Source organism: Tyto alba, unplaced genomic scaffold (assembly GCF_018691265.1).
Source record: "Tyto alba isolate M040663 unplaced genomic scaffold, T.alba_DEE_v4.0 Super-Scaffold_1000006, whole genome shotgun sequence".
NCBI lineage: Eukaryota > Metazoa > Chordata > Aves > Strigiformes > Tytonidae > Tyto > Tyto alba.
In genome coordinates this window covers 19510331-19525114 of record NW_024881272.1, presented here as the reverse complement: position 1 = coordinate 19525114, position 14784 = coordinate 19510331, and the positions used below count along the sequence as shown (strand labels likewise).

General features: G+C 39.5%; 2 protein-coding genes across 2 annotated transcripts in view; one reads left to right on the top strand and one right to left on the bottom strand.

Annotated features, from left to right (window-relative positions):
• DNAI3 (dynein axonemal intermediate chain 3) overlaps positions 1–5991 on the top strand; it is a 29612-nt gene extending 23621 nt beyond the window's left edge. The window contains exons 17-23 of the mRNA XM_042786350.1: positions 731–858; positions 1680–1743; positions 2153–2283; positions 2978–3182; positions 3596–3687; positions 5089–5222; positions 5793–5991. Of these exons, the coding sequence (XP_042642284.1) occupies positions 731–858; positions 1680–1743; positions 2153–2283; positions 2978–3182; positions 3596–3687; positions 5089–5222; positions 5793–5799 (761 nt within the window). The 3' untranslated portion in view covers positions 5800–5991. The remainder of the gene's footprint in view (positions 1–730; positions 859–1679; positions 1744–2152; positions 2284–2977; positions 3183–3595; positions 3688–5088; positions 5223–5792) is intronic.
• A 4878-nt stretch (positions 5992–10869) lies between these two features.
• Positions 10870–14784, bottom strand: part of SYDE2 (synapse defective Rho GTPase homolog 2) — a 28742-nt gene continuing 24827 nt past the window's right edge. The window contains exon 8 of the mRNA XM_042805868.1: positions 10870–13329. Coding sequence (XP_042661802.1) covers positions 12827–13329 — 503 coding nt within the window. The 3' untranslated portion in view covers positions 10870–12826. The remainder of the gene's footprint in view (positions 13330–14784) is intronic.

Genomic DNA, 14784 nt, shown 5'->3' with positions numbered 1-14784 from the left:
TACGTTTCACTTAATAGCCCATGCAAGTCCCCCACACAGTCTCTTTATCCCTGAAACACTATATCCTTTTCAGCCCTTACAGAATACTGTTTTTAGAAAAATAATCCTGGAGTAACGGTATATATTGTAGGTATTTCTGTAGTGCTTTGGATAGTGGTGCCACTTCACGTTCTGTAGTAAATCAGTTCTTATTACGGTAGTTTGTGGTAGGAACACACTACTAATCACCTGTAAAGTCAGCACGCTGACACACAGGTAGCCCAAAAGTTGGACGACCTGAGAGAGTGACTGCAAACCACGCCAGAAAATGCCTTTCTGGCAGCTGAGCTGCTGTGGCACAGTTGCTCCAGCACACGCAGGTACCACGCAGGAGCCAGGCAGTGCCACTCCCTGGAGCAGAAACGTTTGCTCCTGGTTGGAGCAGCTAAGGGGGATGCGTAAGAGCAGTTCCCACAAAGACACTGATGCTGTGTAAAACTGATGAAGAACAGAATGGTGTTACCCTAAGTAGTTGTCTGGGTACGGGAAGCACTGACTTCAGAGCAGCTGCAGCAATGGGGAGGTTCCACCAGGAAACAACGTGCAAAACTGCTGCTTTACTTGGCAGTCTGTCTTCACCTCTCCTCTTGAAATTACCCTTATCCATGAACTACCTTTGTAAGACAAATAATTTGCTTGGTCTGGTAAATTCCAGTGTATAATAAATAGATGTGTCTGTATTGTTTCCCAGAGAAGGTGCAATCTCTGAACACCCTAGAAGTACCCACCAAAGACAGCCGATATACAGAGATGAGTATTTCAAGCAAAAATCTGAAACTGCTAGAGAAGATGTCCACCAATGTTTTTCACGGAACTGAAGTAAGTGAAAATAATAGCTTACTAATGAAAATGTTAATCCAAGATATCTGAAAGACTGAACAATTCAATAACAGAGTTTTCACAAATGTATGGACTTCCATGTTTTCTTCAGGTGTTAACTAAAAGGATCTTTCTGGACATGCCACATTTTACTTCCATCTTAATACATTTAGTTACATGCTTAAAATAGTAATAAACCCACAATATTTGTTAGACTATGAAACCTTACTTCAAGGACAGAATTAGAAGACATTTCCAAAATATGTTGAACTTAAGTACCGGCTAGCAGGAACCAAACAGTATTTCCTTATTCCAGAATCCATAGATTAGTAATATTTTTTGTGGTTCCCCAAATGTCCAGTGAAAATGTTTATACTACAAGTTTCCCCCACAACTTACTTCTACTGTAGGAAGTCCTGGCTATTCCTAGCCATCTATCTACCCTATGTATCTAAAATTCCAAAATCTTTCCCAGTTTTGAGAAATGAAAATTTGACTACTAGCTACATTTTTGCTTCTGGTCACCTTTTCCCCAAATAGTGGAGCAAAGCATGAACTGTAAAAACCAAGCACCTAATTCTTTAGGAAAGACCGACTACATACATCATGGTAAGTAAAGCTGTTTTGGCAATACATAACTGAAAAATGGTTATCCAAAATGTTAGTGTTTTTTCAGTCTTTGGCTGCAAATTTAGGTTTTAATTTACTCAGAACATATTTCATGATGGTTATAATTAAAGTCACAGCTTAAAAACAAGTCACTTTGCTATAAGCCACCAAGCTCTAACGTTAGCATTTACTTCATTTTTCTGGCATCACAGGATGGAGAAATTGTTTATTCTAACTGGAAAATGGAAATTGATAGTGACTCAGCGAAACCAGTTAGTAAGTTCAAGTTTCTCAATATCTGCCTAAATCTTAATATATCGCTAACTTTAAAATATTTGCGCTGATACTCTAAGACTCTTGCTCATCTGCTATAATAGTCTATCTCACTGATGACATGAGGAATTAGCAGTACACCCTCAAAAGTGCCAGCAGTTCAGCTGTCATGACAAACTAGCAGAAACTTCCAGTAACACAGGTACATCGCTATGTACCTATTGGCACAAATCACAGAAGTAACTAGATTTGAGGCAATTCCAATTCCTATACCTTGTGAGCAAAAAAATGAGGCTAGTATCTTTGAAGCCTGTGTTGGATCCTGTGCTCTTGTTTCCCCCCGTGTAGCTCCCATGGTGAAGATGATCACTAAAGCACTAGTTACAAGAAACTGCCTTTTTAATTCCATTAGGTCAGAAGCACGTTCAGAAATACATCACCCACACTGAAACTATCAATGCTCTCCAGAGATCTCCATTTTTTAAAGACATCATTCTAAGCATTGGAGGCCGGAATTTTGCCATTTGGAAAGAAGGGGTTACAGTAAGTTACTTTAACACAGCTGTAGCATAATTGATAGATATACAAGACAGAACTATAATAGACTCAGAGACTGTATTTTCAGAAATGTTTGTAAGTCACAAAGCTTCACAGTTTAGAAATAAGTTTGGCATAAGAAAACCTTTTCCTTTTTCTTCACATCAAAAAAACTATTTCAGAAATAGCTTTGTAAACTTGCCTTTTACAGACAAAATGAAGTGCCCTTACTTAATTCCAACCTTATAAAAGCTGTAGCTTCTCAACAAATGATTTCTGCTGCTAGGGGAACCAAAGAATAAAGGTGACGTGCTAAGCAGGTCTGAAGAATTCATATTTAGGATGCAGTATTTTCACCATGTGAAGACAAAGAAACATGGGGTTTTTTACATTTCCTCTCATGTCAGAATCCAGGTTAGCTGCACCTGGCAAAATCTCAAACCCACAGATTTTAACAGCAGATAGACAGATTACCTTAATAGACAAAGTGAGATATCAGCTTTTTTACTTCCCCTCAATTCCCTTTCTCTGCAGAAGGTGATACAAATTTTGCCATTGATATAATTTTTGTAACAGGATAATTTAAATTGTGAATGTTGTCAAATGACAGGAATTTGAAGTAGTGAATAGATAGTACTGTTTGATTGGGTTTGATTGTTGGGTCTATCTCTTTTTTTTTCAAAAAAAAAAAAAAATTAAGTACAGACCAATCCTTCAGTCAAGCTGTTCTGCAGGAAGATACACTGCAGGACAGTGGTCCTTAACAAGACCAGGAGTTTTCTTCATTGGCAGAGATGATGGAAATATAGATATCTGGGATTTACTGAAGAAAACTCATGAGCCATCTTATTTCCAGAACATCTCCAAATCAAGCATCACTTTTGTCAGCCCCTGGATTGCTTCAGGTACGCTGATGGTGATGACACTTTACTGTGCCACCCTGTTTACAAAACAGCCCTTGACTCCAAGGCACACTAATTTTGTTACAGATGATCTTATCTATTCTATAAGTACATACTTCTACTAATTTAACACTGTAACGTATAACTGATGTATGCATTTAAGTATATAAGTGTACTACCATAGCATAAAGCAACTGAAAACATTTAATTTAATAAAAAAAAAGTTTTAAAAAGTATAAACTTTAAAGGGAATTTAATTTGTTAAGAAAATAAGAGGGCAACAAGGCTGCCTCTTTGCTGAAGTGAACAATAAACCAAAAAGACCACAACAAAAATGAACCCTATGTAGCTTGTTTTTGGGTGGAGGTATGTGTTACTGTTGGAATTTAGATTGTGTTTTATCAAATATTTTTCAGCAAAGCAGAATTTTTTGGCTGTTTCGGATGATCTTGGAGTACTGCATGTTTTGGAGATCTGTCAAACACAAAGTCACCCTTCAAAGAATGAGGTTAGTAAGAATCTTTATTAATCTCTGTGACACTTTATCCTGAAAACTCCAGCACAGAAACACGACTGGCTGGAAAAACTTGCCTTCAAATGGATGGCAATTAATTTGAGATCAGTATGGCCATCTTCTCCAAAGATGGCCTGTAGCAAAGCTGGCTTTTGCACAGAGCTCAGATAGGAGGCACCTAAAGTAAACCTGGGTGACAGTTGGCAGAATTCCACTGCTCCAACCTGTCTACATGAAAACAATGTAAAGAGTTCAGCATTTTTTGCCATATGCATAAAATGACACCTGGTTTGATGCATTTAAACAATGCTATATAGTGCACAGGAACATAAATATACTGAGTTTCTCTTTCTTTACACCTTCTTGTCCACATTTGTGTCATTTTTTTTCCTATACATTTGGTACTTTGACTTATACAACTTAGTATCTGGTTCTAGCTTAGTTAAAGCACATTTTGCAAAATGTTACTAACATTACCACTCATTAATTCTTTTTTGAAATAAGGACTATCTGTATCAAAGGGCCACAGGAACAATGGAAACAGTCTTAACTTCTCTTTATTTCCACATCTTCTTTTCCTCCACCTCCCAGCCAAAGTTCAAGCTAGTGTTTTCATCTCATCCAGTCTAGCAGTCTTACCTGCTACCTAGACTGTTATTTTTACATCACAAAATCTTCTTCCCATCCTATCCCAGTTTTAAGTTAAGTTTATGTATGCACTTAAATAGTTTGTAAACATCCCGTAAAGGTTTGCTGTATGCAGAGCTACAGTAAGTAGCAATATATCACCAGGTCAGCAGCCTCATTTTTGTAAGTGTAACTGCTTCAAAGCAAGGTAAGAGCTATGTGCTATAACATGAGGAAACATTGCTTCTGCTCAAATTACAGGTGTTTTGAAACCACAGTATTTAGGGCATAGAATTATTAACTCAGGAGCAGTCACTAATATTTAGATTATGTTAATTCTAACTAAAGTATTCACTGGAAAATACTAGGTTGTAGAAGAGACTAATGAAAACTAAAACTCAGAATCCCAGATAAGTGCATAGTGTAATACCAAAGTATGGTATTTTATGGTTTCTTTGTGCCTGAAGTTGGGTCAGTGAGGATTTGGACTGATTTAGTGAAATCACTGACCTAAAACTAGTTATTGCAGTACAGGTTCCTGAAGGATGATCTACTCTGAGTCAGTGTAATAAAAATTATTTAACCCCATGCATATTTGTATCCAAAATCAATTGGTTTCAGTCCACATCTTTACATTGTTTTGTTGCAAATTATTTGATAGAGGTATCTAAGTTCCCAATATACATAAACTAATAATACCATTCAGATCATCAGCAATAATTGTGTCTTTGGGCATGTCATGACCCTTGTCTGTCACTGTGTTAATAGCATGCCAACGTACTTGATTATTTTGAAAGAGAAGTCAAATACCTGAAGTACAGTGAACAAGAGTTTCAAGAGTATCAAGAGCTTCAAGACAAAACAGAACTGAAATGGAGCTGGAGGCACAGAGGGAGAAAACAGTATGTTGTACTCAGAATTAAGAAAACTTTCATTGTTTCTTTGGGTCTTTAAAATGCACCTGTTTTGCTAGGCAGGATTTCCCATAGTATTTTCAAAATTAGGATGGACGTAATCAGAATAGCTTAGTAGCTCCTTATTTCATATTTACAGTTCTTAGGAGTGGAATACATGGTCCTAGTTCACATGAGTTCAGCTCTTGGTCAAGTGAAACTCCTGCAAAAGCATTAAAGTCTGTGGGCATTTAACAACTATTAATTTGCTTTTCTTTTTACATCAGCTGCTCTTTCAAAAAGTTACATTTTGGCAAATTCCCTATAAACATTGCTCCTTCAAGGGAGGATAAACTTCAGCCTTCCATTCTTAATTCACATAAGGATTTTGCCTACCCATTCTTTGGTAAATGGTTTAACGATCCTAACTAATCAACCAAGGAAATTACAATTCAGTTAATGTAGCCCTAGGTGATGCCTATTTTCATTGTGATAACACTGATTTTATCCACTGGAAAGCAATGGGGTTGCATACAGGTTTCAAAGCTTAACAGTGCCTGGTATTTGTTTTTCCTTCAGAGTATGACTACTCTACAGAAAACTAGAGAAGAAATGGAGGAGCAAGAAAATGCAGAGTATAACTGTGTTTCTAGACCTGGAAAAGCAGATACTAATGGATTTAGGACTAGTAAAGGGGCAAGAAATACTTTCCTAATCAGATACTTAAAGCCCATTATCACCTTTAGAACCAGCGAGCTTTTTATTTTTGAACCTCTTTATTTCAGCAGAACATGTTCAGCTTCAGAAATAAAGCATCTTGCAGTTAAAGATTATTGTTTCATTAACTTTATCCATTTGTTTATTCACAGTGTGGTTAGAGAACAACTGTTTTGGACACAACTCACTATTTTTCATTAATACAGTTATAATGAATATTTTGTCTGTTTAAATAGTAGATTTCAAAGTTCTGTGTCTGTCAGGACTCTATAAGCTGTAAAAATCTTAAACACAACTCAGCTGATCAAACCAGCATGCCAGTATTCACCCCTCCAACCTACGTCCACCTGCTCGGACCAGAGGGGAAGCCATTCTACTCCAGTAGTTACATTCACATAGGCCATCCAAATTCTGCTACTCGGCTCCAGTAAGCATCTCCTCCCTCATCCTCAAACTATTAAATTCTCTTGAAAAGTTAAGGACAAGCAGTAGAGGTCTATTTGATATGTACAGGACATGTCCTGCTCTGGAGATATGGTGACAGAAAGCACTCCAGAGCGAAGCACACTCACCTGAGGCCTCTGCAGCCCCAGGTCCCCGAGCTGCCACTGAAGGGAGAAGGGGAGGCACACAGGTACCTCAGATGACCACAACAATCACACTAACACAGGAGATGGAAGGAATAATTCCTCATGCAAAGGCTCTACTCTCACCTAAGGCATTTAAAGATCAAAACCAGACCCTGAATTGCTCTTATAAATCAGTAGGCCACTGAAGCTCACGAAGGAACAGAGCTCACAGGAACAAAGGTATTTTTTACACTAAAGATGATTTCATCATTAGCTAGCTTTACCCACTACAACTTCCATAAGCAATTGTTTCTCAAATAGCATATGCAGTCACTGGGATTACAGCAGGGAAGAGAGGTGGCCATCACTGCTACAAGCGGATCTATCCCAAGAAGACTGTCACAATGCTTGAACGGCATCATATGATGCTACTGCTTATGCAGGGAATAGTCAACATCAGTGCTCCTTTGACAACAGCAACCTGGTTCTGTTCCCTTAAATGCGGCCACAACAAATATTCACTATGCTATAAAGTCTTCTATTTATTACTTACTACACTTAAATGATAGGGGTCCCCCTTGCACTTCTGCTGAATCCATAAATCGAGATGATAAGGGAGGACCATATAAATTACTAAACAAATTTCAAGGGCTGCTGAACTGAAAGCATAGATCTGACCACACTATTCATAAACGCTTCAAACTGCAGGCTGAACCACTTTCCCGTGCCATCATCAGATTAGAAAATGATTGTTACTTAAACTTGGCAAATGCTTACAAACAGAAAACCAAAGCCATTAAAATATATATTGTTCCCTCAAATAAATCAGTTTTATTTTGAACAAACAGCTTTTACCAAGCACACTGTGGCTGCTGAGTGTGTGCATTTCTATCAAAAGATAATTATTCTTGAGAGAGATCGAATGCTATTATACAAAAGTTTTAATATTTACCAGTGTAAATGAGTTCAACGGCTCATGAATATTAATGTTCATCTTCCATCCACAGAGACAACTCTTTCGTAAGCAGTGTTCTGCTGGTTGCTTGGTTTCAATAGCCAGGTCAGGCACCATGTAACTGAGCAGAGCCTGTCAAGCAGAAATTAAATCTATCAGAGGAGGACAGATTAAACTCTATACGGATGAGTTCACTCTTTCCATGACTCACCAAACTGTTTGAGGGTCACAGATTCCTGTCAAACAAATGTCCATATGGTCACAGCAGACACTGAAGCACAAAAGACAACTGACACACGGGGGATTTGCGGAGAGGATCTTCAGCTGACAAGAGATAGCCGGCCCCAGTGCTCTGCTTCATCACAGTGAAGTGTAGCCAGATACGAAACAGGAGCAGTGTGAGCCTTCTACATCCCAAAATAAACATTGCAAATTGGTTTTAGGAAGTGTTAAAAACACTCCCCTTCAATTTTCTGCAGCCAAGATCTCCCCATCACATGTTTTTACCACTTTGATTGAACTTTGGTCAGATTTAAGAGAGGTTTGGTGCCACTAGATAGGACTTGGTTTGAAAAATAGTCTTTTGCTAGTTTGAAGTTTTAATATTACAGAAATATTCTTGTTCCTCATATTAAACTACCTCTAAATTAAAACCAGGGAAAATTCAACAAGCACATCCCTACCACCTGCAGCACAGTGTTTGCAGTCAGAGCTCAAACAGGAAGAGAACACAGCTCCTCTGCTAAATCAACATTTAGCTAACAGCCTGCTCCATACAGATATGTAAATATCCCACAACCGGCTAATTAAAAAGCTGAGCTCTCTGTTATAAGGCCTGGACTTTGTTAGAATACCACCTCACATCATCTTCTACAGACTTGATTAGCAGGGCTACATATACATTCAAATCAACCCTATGGTCACCTGGCAAGCCCAACCATCCCTCCTCCACTGTAGTTCTGTCACTACAACCAAGATGAGGTGGCAGCCTCAACATGAGCCTTGTTCCCCACCACAGAGGCACTCTTGAGAGCTTTGATTAAGAAAGTATTCCAGAGGACAGCTGGGTTTCAGCTGGGTTTTCCTAGCAGGGAGGACAAGAAGGCAGCAGACCAGGGCTCTGCTGATGAGCCTCCCTCCCACCCCAGAGCACAGTAGTCTGGGGAGCTGCAGGAATCCCCCAATGGAAAGGGAGTAGCCTTCCTGCGAGCCATTTTCCTCCTCGCTTCTGCTCTCAAATAACACCAGAGACATGAGATTATACATTCCATCACAATCTTTTATCCTCTCTAATGCAATCTTAAACATTCAAATACCTGTAGGGTCGGCTTTGCATACTCTCATGGCAGACTGTTCCACAGGTTAATATTGGCTAGCAAATTTTGATGTTAAGACAAATTATAGGGCTTCCTGCATGACTCTAAAAAAGTCAAACAGAATGAAAACAGTTACTAATTGTAAATGCATCATAGTTACGCTAAAATGTGACACCAGTCCTCCTCCCACCCCCAAAAAACATCTTTCAACTGTTGCTAGCTGCAGAATTTGAGATAGACTTCTTATATCAAGATACATTTTTACTGTTAAGAAAGCCCGATACCTTGGGATGGGGAGGAAGGTGAAGGGGTTAAGATCTGGCAGCAGAAATACCAGATGTATCTCTGGCTTAGATTTATAGATTTATTCTGTAAAAACCCTGAGTATCTACTTCTGTTGGGGATGTTTCCCTCTATTTTTGGAACACATCTGAATAGCTGCAGCTACAGTTCTTGCCTGATGCATTCATAAACATACACATACGTTAAGCATTTGGGAAAGACAGATCTAAAGCTCTGAAGTTTCTGAGGATGTAGGTCCTGCCACCCCCCACACCATCTCGACCCATCTTTTGCACAGTCCTGTAATACATCACTTTGGGAAGCTGAGAAAGGGGGAGAAGCGAATCAGTGTCAGCTAGATCAGCCACACAGCCCAAGCATTTGGACAATCCTGTTTGAACAAACAGCAGTGGATTAAAACTCTGTGAATGGGCCTAGTCCATTTCTGAACCCACCTAAGTGTATCACATCCTGAACACCTGGCAGCAAAGAGTTGCACAGACCTACAGATGCATTTCTGCTTTTCCCTGGGGACTACAAACTACAATTCTTGGCTGCTACCCAGCCCAGCACGTGGTCATCACTGCCCCATACTTGGGTATTACAACTCATACGTGACTTTGGTGCAAGTCTTGGAATCGTTTCTGTAAAAGCATCTGCATCCATTTTCTTTACCTGGGAAGTGGAGGTCCCACCTGAAGAAGTCCACACACGCCAAGGACCTCTGCTCTCTGCTCTTTAACCTCTTCCAGCAGTGGTAAGAGCCCCTGCAGAATAGAAGCTGCTCCTGATGTCAAACTGAGTTACACCAAGCAGACAACAACAAAAGGTTAGTATGGTAAGAGAAGTTCCTGCCTGTGCCCACCAAGCTTGACAAGAGTTCTGCCCTGCAAACCATACACAGCCTAAGGGTGCTCTTCTGTATGAAAAAAAAATGTTCGTTACTATTTTGGTAGAAGCAGGTTGTTTTAATCTCCTGGTTTAGTATTTCTAGATGAGGGTAATTCCCACACGAATCCCATTCTTTAAGAACCTGTAACAATCACAAGGGTGCAGCTTGACCAGATTATATCAATAACTATATGAAATATAATAATATGTATACAAATATATATGGGACAACATAACACAAAAATACCACTTGGGAAATGTCTCATTTTAAGAGGATCTCCAAGATACAAAACATGTTATACAAGTTTTTATAACTAGAATAACAGTAAATGTTTCATTTGAATAATACTAATACTTGACTATATTTTAATTAACTAATTAGATTAGCATTAATACAGTTTATTAAGTCATTAATTTCCCCTGTTGTAAGGTTAAAATAAAGTTGGCAGAGCAGCACAGTGCTGCACTGAGTTACAGAACCCTTGTGTAGGAAAAGCTTACACTTACCCAGAAGGTGCTCACTTAAATCATTTAGATTATTACAAACAATGAAAACTTAATGTATCATTTATCAAATAACTTTAAATGCAATCATCTTCCAACCACTGCCAATACATTCACACACTCAGTGCAGAAGCCAGGCTATGTTCAAAAGCATTACCATCCTGCAACAGAAGAAATGCTGCCACAACACTGCTTTGACAACTTCTTTAGAATACTGTTCCTTTTGGATTTAAATTGAGTAGTGGTTTGCATTTTTTGTTTTTTTAATTATGTAACTGAAATGTTGGGTCAATCTAGAAATTGCAACAGAACAAAACATCTTCTGAAAAGCTTGTCTTTATGGAATTAGTTCACATGTGCAGCCAGTGCAAATGGATGGCATCAGCTTAGATTTAAATAATCATTAACTAGGCTTAGTCAAATTTTGTTCTTAATTCAAATTTTATTTAGAATTTAAATTTATAGTTTAAAAAGTATGCACATTCTGTAGGTATAAAAGTTTAAAAAAATACATCGATTTATTGATAAATGCTTCGGGTTAAATTTACATTTTCATACATTATCATTATATTGCAATAATTGTTTTGCATCTTTTAACACTTATAAAAAATAAATTAATGAGATTGAATAAACCATTTGAAACCATGCTAAAATAATTCCTTAGAAAAGAGGGGTGAAGTTTGCCATAGCAATTCTTAATTCCTTGCTACTGTAAATAAATAACTCTTCAATTAAGCAATACAAGGAAGTACGGGTTAGCAGAAAAGCACTTACCCACAGGCTGAACGGAAAGCCATGGCGAGATGCCAACATTGTACCAAAAAGATGAAGAGAATGAAGTTCTACCCTGCCAGCTGACAGCAGCTCTGTGTTTGACCTCTCAAATCATATAACCCTCTGGCCCCTACCTGACCAAATCCCCCCTTCTTCACTGGGGATGACCTGTGAAGGACAAGGAATGACTGTATCTCCTTTTGGTTAGAGGGACTATCAAAACATCTGTATGCAATTTGGCAACTATTTTTAATTAAATCAAGAATGTGTTTCTTTAATACAAAATTTCTAATTACTCACCATAAATTATAAATGCTAAAAGATGATCTGAGAGGATGGCAGTAACTGAATCTAAGAGTCACCACGAACTGCAATCCCACCCAAACTCCCCAGGAGTAACATCATTCAACCCATTCAACCCCATGTAACAACCCAGGTTTCCATTCTGGGGAGATGAATTTAAAAGATTCAGACAAAAATGTAATTGCCTTTGTGCAGAATTTGAGTGTTGCATCTCCAGAGCCACAGCCCTTCAGAGACACTCAGACACACCTAACTACCAGGAGCCAAATGTACCTCAACGAAAATACATGAAACTGGAGAAAAAAAGTATTGAAACATCAAGAATAAAGTAACAGGTTACAAGAACAAATCGTGGGTTTTTTTTTAAAGTAAGTACCTTCTAGACCTCCTTTATATATGAAAAAAACATGGAGAGGAGGGGAAAAAAAAAAGAAAGAAAAAAAAGATAAAAGATAGAAAGGTAGTGTGGGGGTGTGTGTGCGAAAGTTAATAGTCAACACCTGCAAACCAATGCCTCTGCAACACAAAAGGTCATTTATATTAATCATTCACCCTGCCTTCTCTCTGGCCATTATTTCTCTGCATACATCAAACACTGTGTTACCCAAGGGGTAACTCATCCTGGCATCACTGAACATGTCTTCCTAGAAACAGGTCCATTTCATAATTCTGACAGACCTCTCCTTTCCAAAGGTGGCTATAGACACATGCACATTTATGCCTAGATATATACAAACAAGGTTAGAAAAATATTTAATTTTTGCTTGTTTAAATAATTACTGAAAAGTGTTAATACAGGAATACATTAATATTTGTACAATTAAAACTTTATATATAAATATTATATATATATATATAAAGCATTTTTCATAGCAGCCATTGCATATATAGTAAAACAAGTCTATCTGAAGTCCATGCTGCAAAACTCAGGCTAAGCAGCGTTCATCCTCTTCTGAGAGGAACATCTGTACCGGAGCCAGGATTTCAGGAATGAGGAGTTCTGCTGCTGCTGACAGCAGAGATGTTCCTTTATCTTCTACCAGGTATTGCTCAGATGACCTAAGTGCACAGTGTTTTTAGGGAGAAATGCCACTATGTGGAATCACCTCACAGTCTCTAAGCTTGTCTCCAACACCTGAATCAGGCCAATAACTTCTTCTAACAAAGAGGTGAAAACATAACGGAATGGCTTCAAATTTATTAACGCAGGACTTTCAGGGGCACTGTCCCTCCTCACACGGCTGTGGGAAGCTCGATGAGGGGCATGGAGGCACAAGGATGTGGCGGCATGCAGGACAGGATTTAATAACTCATATTTAGTTTGTTTTTGTTGAGCTCCCTTTCCAGGTTTCCTATCAGAGTATCAATACTTTCCTGCAGGTCTTTGAGGTTTGCTCTGTGATCCACCGCCGAGTCTATCGCTTGCATTGTCAAATAGCTCTGAAACCTGTGCTCCCCGGCCAGGGGCTGCGGGGGTCTGACCAGGGCGTCAGACTCCTCGGCTTTGCTGCTGTCATCCCCACTCTCCGTATCTTCCAAAGGGACATCATCGTAGTCTGCTTCACTCAGGCAGTCTTTTGGGTTTAAGAAGTAGTTCTCCCCACAACTACTCCAGTCTCCAGCGTAGCGGTTGCTTGACGGGCTGTCTAGGCCTGCTGGCCTTGGTCTGAGTACCCCAGACATCTCAGTACCGCTCAGATTCAGCATCTGAGGTCTCTGTCTCTTGGGTCTCAGGTAATTCAGGGAGGATGGGTGCTCGGGAAATGCATTCACGTGTGCTGGTTCTTTGGCAGGCGAGTGATGTACTAGAAGAGAGGAGAAGTTAAACCAATCAGGACTGAATCCATGCCGCAACAAGAGAAGTCCACGACAGATTCCCACTCTCCTCCCTCGATGTCACACACTAACAGCATGCATGAATACATGCAAGCTTACAGCCAACACATTCCACTACGCCGCTTTCTGCCATGTTTGATATAAAATAATTAGAAAAAACTATTGTAAAAAGCTCAGTTTTGAGGATTCATGCCAGATTCAAATTGCAATGGAGAAGCCTGTATGAAAGTAGAAACTCCCAGAGCACTGATTTAATTCACTGCATGAGTTAATCACCGTCCAGCTCTAGGTCAAAGAAAAGCAAACAGCTCAGCTCGCACGCTTTGTCCAGGCTAAGAGAGTAACAGAAAGCAGGCGCAACAAAAGAGGTTAAAACACAACGAAAATACCACTGCTGAGAAACACCTAGAGAAGCTGAAGACGCACCAAGAGTTGAACTCTTCCACTTCTCTTCTGCCCTAATGTTCTGCGCTATTAAAGAAGCTCATTTGCATTAATTTTTCTAAGCAGCCACAACCCCATGTCAGACAGACTCAAACAGGTTTGATGGCAATGTTACCTGAGCTCACGATTATACAGCATAAGTTACTAACAGTCTCCTCCACTGTTACCGGCTTCCTACGGTAAACAGCACAAATATTTTTACTGACCTGTGCCTATTAAGCATCTGAGCTGCAAAACTTTTGGTTTTATACCGACCATTACCTCTTGTAATTAGCAGCAGAGACTTTCTATTCCCGTTCGCCACTGAAAACACAGTGCACACAACCCCGTGCAGTTCACAATTTCTCTTGCTCCTCGTTAGAGGAGCTTGCTCATCACACACAAGCACAAAGGCTCAGTCCTGAGATGTGCCCACTGCTTCTCTTTCTAGGTCTGCATTACAGGTCTCTCCAGGGGATTTTAGTCTTACTTTACGTCTTGCACAGTAACATGCAATAACTATTACTGCTTTTTTCTCCCCCCGCCCCCTTATTATAACAAAAGCCCCTCTGTTTCAACTATGCTCCATTAAGACGAAGGGCCATGGGTTAACAATAACTTGCCAGTATTACATGGTCTAACCGAACAAGGACTATTTGTTTTTGGCTGGAAAAATACGGAAATTGAAGTATTGCACAACATGTTGATTATCAAGCTGTCTCTATCTACAGAAGATTAAATGTAAGGAACCAGACTGCGATCCTTCCGTTGGGTCCAACTGTACTGTTTACACTGCCTGCTGTTTGCCTGCTCACGTCTCTGCATTCCTGTTTTACCTCCCTTTTAGCACAATGTCCTGCACAGTTCTTGCAGTCAAAGGGATAGCGTTTGGCTTTCTCTTCAAGATGAAGGAAAACTCTGCTACTTACCCTACTCCTGCCCTCTTTACAGCAATGCACGCTCCTATGGGCAGAGCTATACCTACCTGCTTTTGTTTCCCA